The sequence below is a fragment of the Aotus nancymaae genome, unplaced genomic scaffold (genome assembly GCF_030222135.1).
Source record: "Aotus nancymaae isolate 86718 unplaced genomic scaffold, 86718_ANA_hifiasm-v0.15.2.pri h1tg000038l, whole genome shotgun sequence".
NCBI lineage: Eukaryota > Metazoa > Chordata > Mammalia > Primates > Aotidae > Aotus > Aotus nancymaae.
Genome location: NW_026988452.1, coordinates 6422279 through 6436376, shown reverse-complemented (window position 1 = coordinate 6436376; position 14098 = coordinate 6422279). Strand labels below are relative to the sequence as shown.

The 14098-nt window shown below is 43.8% G+C and overlaps 1 protein-coding gene across 1 annotated transcript in view; it reads right to left on the bottom strand.

Moving 5' to 3' along the window:
- Nucleotides 1-14098, bottom strand: part of TRANK1 (tetratricopeptide repeat and ankyrin repeat containing 1) — an 84009-nt gene that overhangs the window by 55288 nt on the left and 14623 nt on the right. The window contains exons 4-7 of the mRNA XM_021666560.2: nucleotides 13245-13363; nucleotides 9641-9724; nucleotides 8965-9103; nucleotides 6122-6253 (exon numbers count right to left, since the gene is read on the bottom strand). Of these exons, the coding sequence (XP_021522235.2) occupies nucleotides 6122-6253; nucleotides 8965-9103; nucleotides 9641-9724; nucleotides 13245-13363 (474 nt within the window). The remainder of the gene's footprint in view (nucleotides 1-6121; nucleotides 6254-8964; nucleotides 9104-9640; nucleotides 9725-13244; nucleotides 13364-14098) is intronic.

The following is a 14098-nucleotide window of genomic DNA, read 5'->3' as shown; positions in this document are numbered from 1 at the left end:
TTCATGGTAAAAGATATAAAAATGATTATTAAACACATTCTTTTTTTTTTTTTGAGACGGAGTTTCGCTCTTGTTACCCAGGCTGGAGTGCAATGAGGCGATCTCGGCTCACCGCAACCTCCACCTCCTGGGTTCAGGCAATTCTCCTGCCTCAGCCTCTTGAGTAGCTGGGACTACAGGCACGCACCACCGTGCCCAGCTAATTTTTTGTATTTTTAGTAGAGACGGGGTTTCACCATGTTGACCGGGATGGTCTCGATCTCTTGACCTCGTGATCCACCCGCCTCGGCCTCCCAAAGTGCTGGGATTACAGGCGTGAGCCACCGCACCCAGCTTAAACACATTCTTAAAAGTTCAAACTCACACATAATTAGAGAAATGCAAATTGAACCTGTACTGGAAAAACAACTCTCACCTATCGTACCAGATAACTTTTTAAAATAAGAAAACAAATTCTACTGGTGAGACTGTTGGGAGAGAGGCACCCTCAGACATTGTCAGTGGCAAATTGGCACAACCCTCTCCTAGATGAAACATTGATAATATCTAACAAAACTACATATGCATTTATACATATGAATTAATATGGAGTGATTTCCAGCACACACTGTCAATGAAAAAATCAGACCAGGTGCAGTGGCTCATGCCTGTCATCTCCGCATTTTGTGAGACCAAGGCGGGCAGATCGCTTGAGCCCAGGAGTTTGAGACCAACCTAGGAGACATGGCAAAACTTTGTCTCTATTAAAAAAAAAAAAAAAAAAACTTAGCCAGGCATGGTGGCATATGTCTGTAGTCTCAGCTACTCAGGAGGCTGAGGTAGGAGGATCGCTTGAGCCTGGGTGGGTGAGGCTGCAGTGAGCCAAGACTGCGCCACTGCATTCCAGCCTGGGTGACAGAGTAAGATCCTGTCTCAAACACAAAAAATAGAGAGAGAAAAAAAAGAAAAGAAAGAAAAAAGAAAAAGTAAAATGCCAAAGAGTATCAAGAAAACGTAACTCTTCGTGAAAAAAAAAGGAGGTATAAGAAAATAGCTTGTGTGTGCTCATCGCTGCAAAAGAAATCCAGAAAGAATGGTCCAGAAATTAAAGAAACTGATTATAGAGCTGGATGGGCAGGGGGCAGAAAGGAGGAAGAAATGAAAATGGTGGGGGCGCAAGGATAAGAAGGAAGTGACATTTCTCTAAGCCTATCTTTTGTAAAGTTCTGACTCCTAGAACTGTGGTAGTATTTCACACGCCCTTCATATAATCAAAATATAAACAAAATCAATCACAGTGTGGGGCAAAGCCTAAAACGGAATACACACACTAAAACTAACGAGCCTGAGTGCTCTACAAATTACTACCACAGCCACAGTGGGAAAGAAAAGAACTTTCAGTATCTTAACTGGAGGCTCTAAGGCTGAACACAAAAAACACTGCAAATAAACGAACATAAAATGAATAAAAATCTAGTCGGTAAATGTGTTTCTCACAGAGGTTTTACAGGTTACCTAGTCTGAGACTCACAGAACTGATTAAGTAAATATATGGTAGACGAATGATGTTACAAATAAATAAAAAAGGCTAAATGATCATGGTGTCTGGACTGGAATCAGAGATATCAGGATAAACTCATGGTTTTTAACATAGACATATGCAGACAGATACAATAATAACAATTGTAGTATCATCAGTTAGTGCACATACACGTATGTCCTAGCTCTGCCTGCCGAGAAGTCCTAGAAACAGTGACCTTCCACTTAGCAACGGCATATCTAGTAACAGATCTTGCTTCCTCTAACATTCTCCAATAGGAACCAGGGATCCTTAGAGAAGTGATTGATTCCAGGGCTGGAACAGGGAATACACAATATGAGCCTGGAACATCTTGTGGTGTCTGAAAGTAAAGAAGCGCTCAAATAAAGATGGGGGCTTTTTTGAAGGAACACAGGAGCCAGTCTAAAGAAGCGCCTTATGGCTAAAGCTGGAGCAACTTTAGAACAAAATAATCATAGTACTGGATTTTATCCCATAGGATAAAATAAATATCCAAGTCCATAATGAACTCATATTATATACACGCTAACTTTATAAGGAAGCTGTGTGAGGGGAGTATAGAAAATCTGATTTTTGCAACTTTTCTGTAAGTCTAAAATTAGTGCAAAATAAAACGTTTTTTTTAAGGGACTAGATTTTCCCTGATAAAAAAGAGGAAGATGAAGAAGGTATGGAAGAGAGCAGAAGGAGAAGGAGCCTGTGAGAGCTGAGAAGCCTCATTCATTGAAAGACACAGTGGCAGTCTATGTTGACATCTATATGAAGGAAGAAACAGCTCTCCTTTTTTTTTTCTTTTTTGAGACAGGGTCTTGCTCTGTTGCCCCGGCTGGAGTGCAGTGGTGCAATCTTAGCTTGCTGCAACCTCCACCTCCCAAGTTCAAGCGATTCTCCTGCCACAGTCTCCCAAGTAGCTGGGACTACAGATGCCCACCACCACTCCCAGCTAATTTTGCCATGTTGCCCAGGCTGGTCTCAAACTCCTGGGCTCAAGTGATCCACCCACCCTAGCCTCCCAAAGTGCTAGGATTATAGGCGTGAGCAACCACACCCAGCAGCCCTCTCTTTACTTCATATTTTATCCTCCCAACTTTCAGAAAGCTGGAAGCGTTTCTGTGTTTATAAGAAATGGTATAAAATTGTTATTCTAAGCCACACATGGGTTAGAGTCTCAGCCACATATGTCTATAGAGCACTTGAAATGTGACCACTGCAGGATGCGATGTCGTGACAAGAGTGAAATGCGTGCTGGATTTCAAAGATAGTACAAAAAAAAATAGAGAAAAATACCTCATAATGTTTATTTTAATAACAGACAATATTTTGGATACATGGGTTAAATAAAATATATCATTAAAATAAATACCCTTTTTTTTACATGACTCACGTAAAAAAAAATGTTAAATCGTATATGTGACTCTCATTATACTTGCATTGGACAGTGCTGGCTGAAATCTGAATGGAACCCATACCAAGTTAGCACCCAGGGCATAGTATGTATATAAAATACCCAAATACTTCCCAAGCTACATGGATGTCAGGAGACCTGGAGATGTGTTTTTTGCAAATCAAAGAGTCAGACAGGAAGTATTTTTTTCTTGAAGATTTGCAGAATAGAGATACATAAAGAGAGCACAAGGATTGGTGTGGCACATTCTTTAACCATAAATTCTAGGCTAACGTTACCTTTAGCACAGTGGTATGCTGAGACCCAGTTCATATCAGCTCACAAGAGCCAATTGTTTAATGTCCAGAAATGTTGCAAGCTGGTTGATACAAATTATAATAAAAAATTGTATGACAAACAAAACCCATTACTTCTGAATTGTTAATACATTTTGCTCTTATCTGTGATGAGGCTTTGTTACATCTATCTTAATACGTATCTGTATGCTAAAAACAAAATATAATGTCATCCTACCACAGATCTCTTCCCTACTCTGTTGCGTGACATCACATTGGCACCATGAACTGAGACACCATGGGAGCATTTCCAAGCTTGTCCAACCCACGGCCCACACAAATTCGCAAACTTTCTTAAAACATTGAGATTTGTGCACAGACCTTTTTTTTTTTTAAGCTCATCAGCCATTGTTAGTTACTGTATTTTATGTGTGGCCCAAGACAATTCTTATTCCAGTGTGGCCGAGGGAAGCCAAAAAATCAGACACCCCTGACTGCACCATGGAAATCAAGAAATGCTACAATTCAGGGTTTCTCTCTTGAAGAGCCAGTTTTTTTTTGCCAGAATAGCACTGCCTTTAAGGAGGGACTAAAATGCAGAAAACATCAAAAGAACAGATAGTAACAAGGGTTAGGATGTGAAGAAACTGGAATCTTCATACACTGCTGATGAGACTGTAAAATGGTACAGCCACTTTGGGAAACAGTCCAGCAGTTCCTCAAAAGGTTAAATATAGTGTCACCATGTGACCCAGCAATTCTACTCCTGGGTATCTAGCTGAGAAAAATAAAAACAAATGCCCTGTACACAAATGTTTACAGCAGCATTATTCATAACAGCCAGAAAGTGGAAACAATCCAAACACCCATCAACTGAAGAATGAATAAACAAAACATGGCATATTTATACAATAGAATATTACTTGGCAATAAAAAGGAATTAAGTATTGATTCATTCTACAACACAGATAAACCTTGAAAATATGCTGGTGAAAGAAGCCAGTCACAAAAGGCCTCATATTCTATGATTCTACTTATATGAAATATCCAAAATAGGCAAATCTATACAGACAAAAAGTGGTGGTGTTTGGGGCTTGGGGTGGGGGAAATGGAATGACCGCTAATGGATGTGGAGTTTCTTTTTAGGATGATAAAAACGTTCTAAGATTTATTGTGATGATACTTGAACAACTCTGAATAGATCAAAAAGCATTTAACTGTACACCTTTAAACAGGTAAATTATATAGTATATGAATGATATTTCAGTAAAGCTCAAAAATCCAGACTCTTTCCCTTATTTCCCTAGATATAGGTTCCTGCATCCCAGTTCAGCTGGAATGACATTAGAGAAACGCCTTGCTGGGCTCCTCCTGAGAGATGCTGAGGAGAGGAAAGTATGGCTTCCCAGGAGTAACCACCAGCCCAGAGGTCCCCAAAAGGAGGCCTTCAGGCTGGGTCTAGTTTACAGGTATGTTTAAATCTGAACAGACAGTTGAAAAATCACAAAACTTCAGAGTTTTTAAACATCCAGATTTTGTTGGGCCAGGCGCGGTGGCTCACGCCTGTAATCCCAGCACTTTGGGAGGCTGAGGCAGGAGAATCACTTGAGGTCAGGAGTTCAAGACCAGCCTGGCCAACATGGCGAAACTTCATCTCTACTAAAAATACAAAAAATTAGCCAGGCATGGTGGTGTGCGCCTGTAGTCCCAGCTGCTTGGGAGGCTGAGGCAGAAGAATTGCTTGAACTCAGGAGGTGGAGGTTGCAGTGAGCCGAGATTGCTCCTGGGCAATAGAGTGAGACTCTGTCTCAAAAAAAAAAAAAAAAAAAATCCAGATTTCTGGCCGGGCATGGTGGCTCATACCTGTAATCCCAGCACTTTGGGAGGCTGAGGCGGGAGAATCACTTGAGGTCAGGAGTTCAAGACCAGCCTGGCCAATATAGCTACTAAAGTTACAAAACTTAGCCGGGCACAGTGGTGGCTCATGCCTGTAGTCCCAGCTACTCGGGAAGCTGAGGCAGGAGAATGGCTTGAACCCAGGAGGCAGAAGTTGCAGTGAGCCAAGATGGCGCCACTGAACTCCAGCCTGGGTGACAGAGCAAGACTCCGTCTCAAAAAAAATTCAGATGTCCAACATCTCTTGCCATCAAAAGATGACAGCCCAGCCTGGTTCCTACGATGAACTCCAGGCTGCAGCAGCACCAGGCACAAGCTCCCCACCACTCCCCTCACCACAGAGGCTGAGTCGATTATCATTAAGGGAAAAAATATGTTTCTCTCCATCCCAAACAGAAAGCAAAAACTGAGGGGGGTCCGAGAGCTTCAAGAAAAATGAGTGACATCAGAGAGCTCTGTAAGAGTCAACACAGCCTTCCTGCTTCCCAGGCTAACACAGTGCCCGCTGTCAGGAGAACCAGCTTTTCCTCACATGTGCCAGCCTCACTCCCTCATGTGCCCCGTCTGGTCCCAGCACGTATGGGAAGATGCAGTCCCTGTGTTAGATTCTAAGTGCCATGAAGGCAGAACCATGTGCGGTTTGACTCACGATTTCTCTCTGGCAGCTAACACTGACTTGGCAGAACATAAAATGAGTAACCACGTGACCAGGGAGAGAACAAAGGCAGCCAGAAGCCCACGTTCTTGAACCATTCAACCCCACAGAAGCCATTTCAAGTCAAAAGAGCACTTGAAGCCCAGCAATTCTTCCTTCTCTCACCCCACCTTCTTTCTGCCTACAGTTTACCCACCCACCCACCAAAATCAAATTTAGTTCAAGGGGAAGTTTAGCCCTCTGAGCCAGCTAGGGATAGAATGAGTAAAACATGGTATTGGTGTCGTGAGTCCTCACATGCCTGGCACCATCCAGACACAGCGCACCCTCTGGGCGGGGGCGCTACTCACGCTTGATGAGGTATCCTGGGGAGCGGGCAGCGACGATGTGCAGGACAGTGCAGCCATCCCCATCCTTCTGGTTGATGCGGCCTTTCCACTCGGGTTTGTGATCCATTAACCACCGGAAAAGATGGTTTTCCCCTGAAGGGAATTAAAATGACTTACTAATGTTTTCCACATACAGAAAGTCAGCAAAGTTAATTTGTGCAGCAGCAATAGATTAAAAAGAAAGAAAGAAAATCAACAAAGCAAGTCAATGTGGACCACACTAAGGTAATCAAATGAAGAATCCAACACATGTTTCCACTCACCACAAACAGGTGTGGAGAGACACAGGTGTTTGTCAAGTGAGAGGGTGAGTTATAGAAAGTTACCCATAATCATCTTAGGTCAGGTTCCCTAGAAGCCCGAGATGGGGATTCTTATACATGCGACTGAGCTAGAGACAGCATGAGAAAGAGCGAGGGAGGCAGGACAGGTAGGGGAAGCAGCTAAGCAAGGACGTGATCCTAGTTGGGTCACTCCGGCCTGACCTCAAGAGCAGCTCTGCAGCAGGAATGCACCACACTCTGGACCGCCTGGAGGCACTGGAGCTGGCCTTTTGAATCCCCATGTCAGTCAATCGAGAGCTACAGAATGCACTCAGGGAGAGAGCCAAGGTCCAGAAGGAACCTCCCTGGGAAGTGATTTCTGTTAGCAAGGAGCAACGCTCTGGCCAAGGGGCCAGCTGTGAGTTGTTAGCAGCCACCATTGACAGCAGGTGGGGGTGAGGGGGTTGGTGGTAAAGAGGATTTGGGTGAGGCACAACAGCCTCCACTTTAATAATCAAGCCAGTATCTCTAGTGAGATTACCCTACTACATTATTATCAATAGGACATATATTGAATTCTATTCCCAGACTCCTTCCTTGGAGCTCCTGAGATCTAGGAAAGTCACACACTTCTGTCAAATCTTTGGACACCCATTTGTCACCATGTCGGAGTTCTCCTCTGAGAAACAAATCAAGGTTTAAAACTTGTCAACTTGAAGGCTTGATCTTACTGATACCATCTATAATCACAGGAACTAGAGTAAAAAGTAGACACAATGGGGAACCATGACATTCCTATCCAGAGCCACACTTCTCTGCCTTCCAGTTTCCTAATCTGAAACTGGGACGATTAGATTAAGCAGCTTTCAGTCAGGCTTTACTTTTAAATATTTATCCACCAATCTCTGTGTAAGAATAAAATCTCTTGGCCAGGCATGGTGGGGCTCACGCCTATAATCCCAGCACTTTGGGAGGCCAAGTCAGGCAGATCACAAGGTCAGGAGTTCAAGACCAGCCTGACCAACATGGTGAAACCCCATCGCTGCTAAAAATACAAAAAAAAATTAGCCAGGCATGGTGGCGGGCGCCTGTAATCCCAGCTGAACAGGAGAATCGCTTGAACCTGGGAGGCAAAGGTTGCAGTGAGCTGAGATTGAGCCTGTAATCAGGAGGTTGAGGCAGGAGAATCGCTTGAACCTGGGAGGCAAACGTTGCAATGAGCTGAGATCGCGCCACTGCACTCCAGTCTGTGCAATAGAGCGAGACTCTGTCACACAAAAAAAAAAATTAGCCAAGTGTGGTGGCTGGTGCCTGTAATCCCAGATACTCGGGAGGCTTAGGCAGGGGAATCACCTGAACCCGGGAGGCAAAGGTTGCAGTGAGCCAAGATCGCATCACTGCACTCCAGCCTGGGTGATAGAATGAGACTCACTCTTTTTTTTTTTTTTTAACGTGACTAGAGACTCACTCTCAAAAAAAAAAAAATCTCTTATAAATTCCCCACTATATAAAACGAATAACAGCAGAATAAATCTAGCTAATGCAAAGACAGGGGTCCCAGGCCTCAAGCCCCATGGCCACCTCCTGCTCCCCTGTTCCGGGGAAATGATACAGCCTACAAGAGGCAGACTAGACAAGCTCTCTCGGCCCCTTCTGGCACTAAAATGCTATGGGCGAATGTCCCACAGTGATGCCACGTGTGCTTGGAAAGAAAAACAAACTTCTATCTAAAGTGTGAGTGTGTGTGTATGTGTGTGTTAATGATAAAATAAAAATATTTTTAAAGTTAAATCCTATAACCAGATGGTGAAGCTTAAAAAAGAATTTCATGAAAATAGCAGTCCTTTAAAAGAAGCACAACCAAACTGTATGAGCAACAGCTCACGTCTCCCTTGGGGTCCCCCCAGCCAAGGGACTGTGTCCTGTGTCCCACAACACAGCAGTCAGCCCTCTGGGCTAAAGTGAAAATGAACCTAGAGAAAAAGACCAAAGCTGCCTCTGCCGACAGGAGGAATCTCTGAAGGTCTCCTGGGAGCGTTGCCCAGCAACCACTTCCCAGAGAGGTTCCCTCTGGACCTTGGCTCTCTCTCTGAGTGTGTTCTGTAGCTCTCGATTGACTGACATGGGGATTCAAAAGGCCAGCTCCAGCACCTCAAGGCAGTCCAGAGTGTAGTGCATTCCTGCTGCAGAGCTGCTCTTGAGGTCAGGCCGGAGTGACCCCACTAGGATCACATCCTTGCTTAGCTGCTTCCCCTGTCTATCCTAAGTCCCTTCCTTGGGTCCCAGGGCTCCACCCTGCTGCCAAGATCTCTCTAGAAACACAGAATCCTTTCCGTTTGGGCCTCCTGGAGCTACTAGATGCCAGGAAAGATAAAAATGATGCTATTTCCCTGCTGCTTCCTTCATTTGAATAATCAGATCATTTGAATATTCAAATGGTGTGCATTCAAGTGGCTTAATTCTAGTTTCACTTGAGCTCAGCAGAGTCCCAGAATGGCTGGAAGTACACCTTAGAGGCTGTAAAATTGGGAGAAGACTCACTGGCTTGGATACAGAGTCGCATGAGGGCATGAAGGGGATACGGTCCTATAGTCTCAACACTGGCACCAATGGAGATGAGCCACTGGACTAACTTGGGCACCTGTTCCATCTTCTCATACAGTCCAATGAAAACGTATTTCTGGAAAAAAAAAAAAAACACACACACACAGGAAAAATTATGGAAGTCACGAGTCAAGATGAAGCTTCAAACTCCTTTACCCATAAAGTTTGGAATCAGTATAACTTGGATTAGCTGTGGTCCAAGCCTAGCATTATTGGAAATAACAAATTTGTGGTAAGGCAGCTGAAGGAAAATGTCCCAGACACAAGGAAGTGTATGTTTCAAGAAATTACCTCACGAGGCCGGGCACAGTGGCTCCTCTTGTAATCCTAACACTTTGGGAGGACAAGGCAGGCGGATCACCTGAGGTCAGGAGTTCAAGACCAGCCTGGCCAACATGGCAAAACCCTGCCTCTACTAAAAAGATACAAAAATTAGCCAGCCGTTGTGGTGGGTGCCTGTAATCCCAGCTACTCAGGAGGCTGAGGCAGGGAGAACTGTTTGAACTCAGGAGGCAGAGGTTGCAGTGAGCCAAGACTGTGCCACTGCACTCCAACCTGGGCAAAAGAGCGAGACTTTGTCTCAAAAAAAAAAAAAAAAAAAAAATCACCTTACCTCAAAGAGACTTTTCAGTGATAACTCTGGGACATGAATATTTCTCGGTAGCCGGTCTTTTTTTGCTGACAGAAGTAGAAAAGGCTGGTGGAAGGAGAAAAAAGAAAAGGCTGGAATAATAATGTTCTCCACATAGGTTATTAGAGCACAAAAGTTATATTAAGCTTTAAAACAAGCAAATTAAAAACACTGTCTAGCTTTGTCTTTTTTTAAAGCGCTTGCCAAGATTTTCAGCTATTTGCTGTGACAATCAAAGTCTCTGTCTAGTCAACTTCCTGTTGAGGACTACGGCCCCTCCACACTTCCTCAAAGCCTGCTGAGGACAGGAACAGCTAATGTCAGGCAGCATTTCACGGTATAGTTGCAATGGGATTAAAAAAAAAAAAAGTAATTCCCTCCCAAGTTCTTAAGGTTTAGCAACTGGAAGACTCAAATCCTTTAGAAATATCCCATTCCAATCAATTATTCAGCACATCAGTGTTTTAAAAGCCCCAAGTATGTGGAGCCCATTAGACCCTGTCAAGTGGTACTGGTACGCTGGAGCCAGCTCCTATCAGCTACTGAGTTGATTATGCACATCTCTTCCTAACTCCAGGTCTTGTATGTCATTTTAGCAGTTGGAAATTGGCCATGGTGAGAGTATTTATATTACCAAAATTAGCAAATGCTACAAATCAGTGTAAGGCCGGTTGCCTCGTCGGGAGCTCGGATGCACACCCACCCCCTTCTTTTTCAAAAGCCCCGACAAGCCCGACGAGCTCAGGCAAGCTCAGATATGCTCGGGCATGTTCCCTTCTCTCCTGCTCGCACAGCCTGGCCTTCCCTTAAAGAGCCCAGTATGCAAACGAGGTCTTGTAACCTTAGCCTCTTAACAACCAATAGCAGTCAAGCCTTAACAACCAATAGCAGCCAAGTCTTAACAGCCAATAGCAGCCAAGTCTTAACAACCAATAGCAGCCGAGTAATTCCAACCAACAACAAGCCAAGTCCTAGGTAAAGGCTTGTAACTTACCCAGTAGCAGTCCTGCTCTCCCACAACCAATCAAGCTGTTTCACTCCCTATAAAAACCCATGTCGAAGAGGAGTCTGTGACTTCTCCGGCCCTTCCTGTCGGACTGCAGAACCTCACCCGGGAGCCTGAATAAACTCCTCACATTGGATCTTCTTGTGCTGGCCTCAGTTTCTTCGCTTTAAACTCGGCGAGAACAAACCTTACGATCGGGACCCTTTTTTTCAGAGACCCAGTTGTTAAACCACTGACCCTATCTAAGTTGCTGAAGAGAATAAATCCCAGAGAAGTTAAGCAGTTTTCCTAGGTCACACAGCACATCCTGAGAAGCCCCTACTGAGATCATTCAGGTATGCTACCAGGTGTAAGAATTCCTAGCTCTGTGATGACCATGACTGGAGAACCAGTCTCAGCTCCAGCCTCTCTCATGTATGGCTCTTGCCAGTGGACTTAGGATGACAGGAACTGAGCCCATGGCCACATCTTGCTTCTAGTTTCCTTCAGATTGATACCCAGTCTTTACGGAGTCTCACTCTGTCGCCCAGGACTGGGGCGCAGTGGCATAATCTCGGCTCACTGCAACTTCCACCTCCCAGATTCCAGCAATTCTCCTGCCTCAGCCTCCTGAGTAGCTGGGACTACAGGCACATGCCATCATGCCTAGCTAAATTTTTTGTATTTTAGTAGAGACAGGGTTTCACTGTATTGCCAAGGCTGGTCTCAAACTCCTGAGCTCAGGCAATCTGCCCACCTTGCCCCTCCCAAAGTGCTAGGATTACAGGCATGGCCACTGTGCCCAGCCGACCCATTCTTTTTTTTTTTCCCCTTTTTGAGACAGAGTCTCACTCTTGTTGCCCAGGTCGGAGTAGAATGGTGTGATCTCAGCTCACTGCAACTTCTGTGACACCCATTCTTAAAACTTTTTACCCTAAACAGGCCTCACTGCCCACACTCCACTCCACATAGTACGTTCAGGATTCTAGCAGTCCAGATTGCTGGCCTTTTAAAAGATGCCTCTGTCTACAATATTTGGGAATTACCAGAGCTGCACTGCAGGTAGGATGTTGGACCTGCCACTTGGGCTGGATTCCTGGGCCCTCCTTTGACTGGCTGGGACAATCATCTATTAGGAGTTGCCTGTCTCCCATTCTCTCCTCCTCTACCTAGGCCATGGAGCTCTATTCATGTCCATCCCACACAGGGAAGAGAGGACAAGGTTCTTTTTCCGAGTGCAGTAAATTAAACTATATTCCTGCTAATGAGGCCTAAGTCCTCCTACTCATAGATCTAACCCAGAACTTGGAATTACAGAATTTCAAAACTTCTTTAAAAATAAAGCTGGGAGGATCATTATGGGTCTCTTGGTCCAGCTGCCTTATCCACAGAGAAAAGATCCCAAATGTCTTTTAACAGGACCCTGGATTTCTGACTGCTGGTTCCCCAAGAGTTCAATCTGCTTTCCTCATCCCTGCAGCCTGCCCTCCCAGGGATTTTTAATATGGGGGTAAGCTTCAGGGAGCCCATGTCTGGACTCTAGGGATTTCCTATGAGCCCCTGAAACTATATGCATAACTGTCAATGCATGACAAGAGAGCCCCATACATTTCATTAGATTTCCAATAGAATCCATTATCTTGCCCAAAATTTAAGAATTCTCTATTCTGAAGTCACCCAACCTGCTTGGATCAGGAGTCCTTAATAGGGTGCCCTTACTTTTGGTGACTTTTCTGGACTGCCCAGCTTTAGAGAGCCCAGCTTTCCCTGTTTCCCTGTTCTAACCAAACTCCTAGCTTTGGCCAGCACATTCTCATGAGCACTTATAGCCTATCACCAATGACAACTACTATTCACCGGGCACTTAGAATATGCCCGGTGTTATAAAACTCCTCAGCGCAGCGCCTGGCACTGCAAGCCATCAACAAACATTACCTGATAGTTGCTCTTGTCCATTATTTCTAATTCTCACCAAAACTCTGAAGGAATAAGTTTATGTAATGCAACTCAGAAATGAGGAAATAAAACCCAGAGGGGAAGTAATTAGCCGAAAATAGTAAGTGGAGGATTCTGATTCAAGGACACATCTGTGTAAAACTGAAGCCCAGGCCTCCACAGTCCACCTACTCCTCCATTCCGTGGATTCCTGGCCCTGGGTTCAGGTCCTACAACCTCACTTAGCTACTACCCAAATGTTAGCAGTCCCTCAAAACCACATCGGAACCCTTGGGAGCAGCCCAGATAGGTCATCCGGGAACACACAGTATAAAAAAGAATTGTGAAAATGAACACTCAACTCTGTTTTTCTCATTCCATGCTACCATCAGCATCTGTACTTCACATTTCTTTGATGACAGTGGAGACAGAGCAAGGAGTGAGGCTGCCACAATCTAAGTGTTTTTCTCCATCTTTGAAAATAAATGGAAACTGGCTAGTTAATCTATCTCAAAGACTTTCCATCTTTAATGATGTCCCAGTTAAAAATTCATCCTGGCATCAAGATAAACAAATAATAAATTGCAATCCCTCAGTGTCAACGAAAAGAAATCATTTAATCAAGAACATACGCTCCCCACAAGAGAGCCATCACCTTTTACTTACATGCCATAATCCTTTTTTTGCCAACTTTTCTATTACAGATTGCCACACTTCTGTTGTGAATCCAGTTGTGAAAATATGATCAAAGCAAGGCAAGAAACTTTGCAAAACAATGGAGTCATCTGAAAGAAAGTTTCATAATTTAGAGATTTTAATGTGGGGAAAAGTCTACAACATTTGAGAAAAGGTCCTCCAATTAAGATCACACAAAGACAAATGGCAAATTAAAGATACCCAAAAAAAAAGGTATTTTCAAAGTAATATGAAGTCCTTTATCACTGATTAAAGTGGCAATTATTTTCAGTTCATCATGAAATCAATCCTCCAAGAGTTAGGCAGCATAATTAACATTCACTTTGCTTTTCTAGTTGCCAAGCCCCATGATCTGTGCTTCTATTTAATCCCTCAAACAAACCACTAAGGAAGTACCTATTATCTCCACTTATAGAGGAGGAAATGGAAGCTTAAGTCACAAAACTCACTTCCTTTAAGAAAAATGAGACAAATATTGTTACCTAAAAGATGAAAAACTATGACAAATGAAGACAGGTTTCATGGCATATCATGCAGCTAGTCCATGACAAGAAACAAGATTGGAACCCACATCTACCAACTCTTGTCATCAGTGTACATTCTTCTGGCCTGGTAACCCATCAACCTATTACACCTTATGATCCTCCAATCACATTTCTCAAATTCACAGATGAGACTGTCCAAAGGGACAGGTCAAGAGTCAGAATAACTTGTCACCTCTTCCAAGGTTATTAATTTCAAAAAACAAGTAAATATCAAAACAAACGTATACTATATGAAAGGATACAAAGTTTCTCACAAATATATTTTTCAAAATTTAGAAA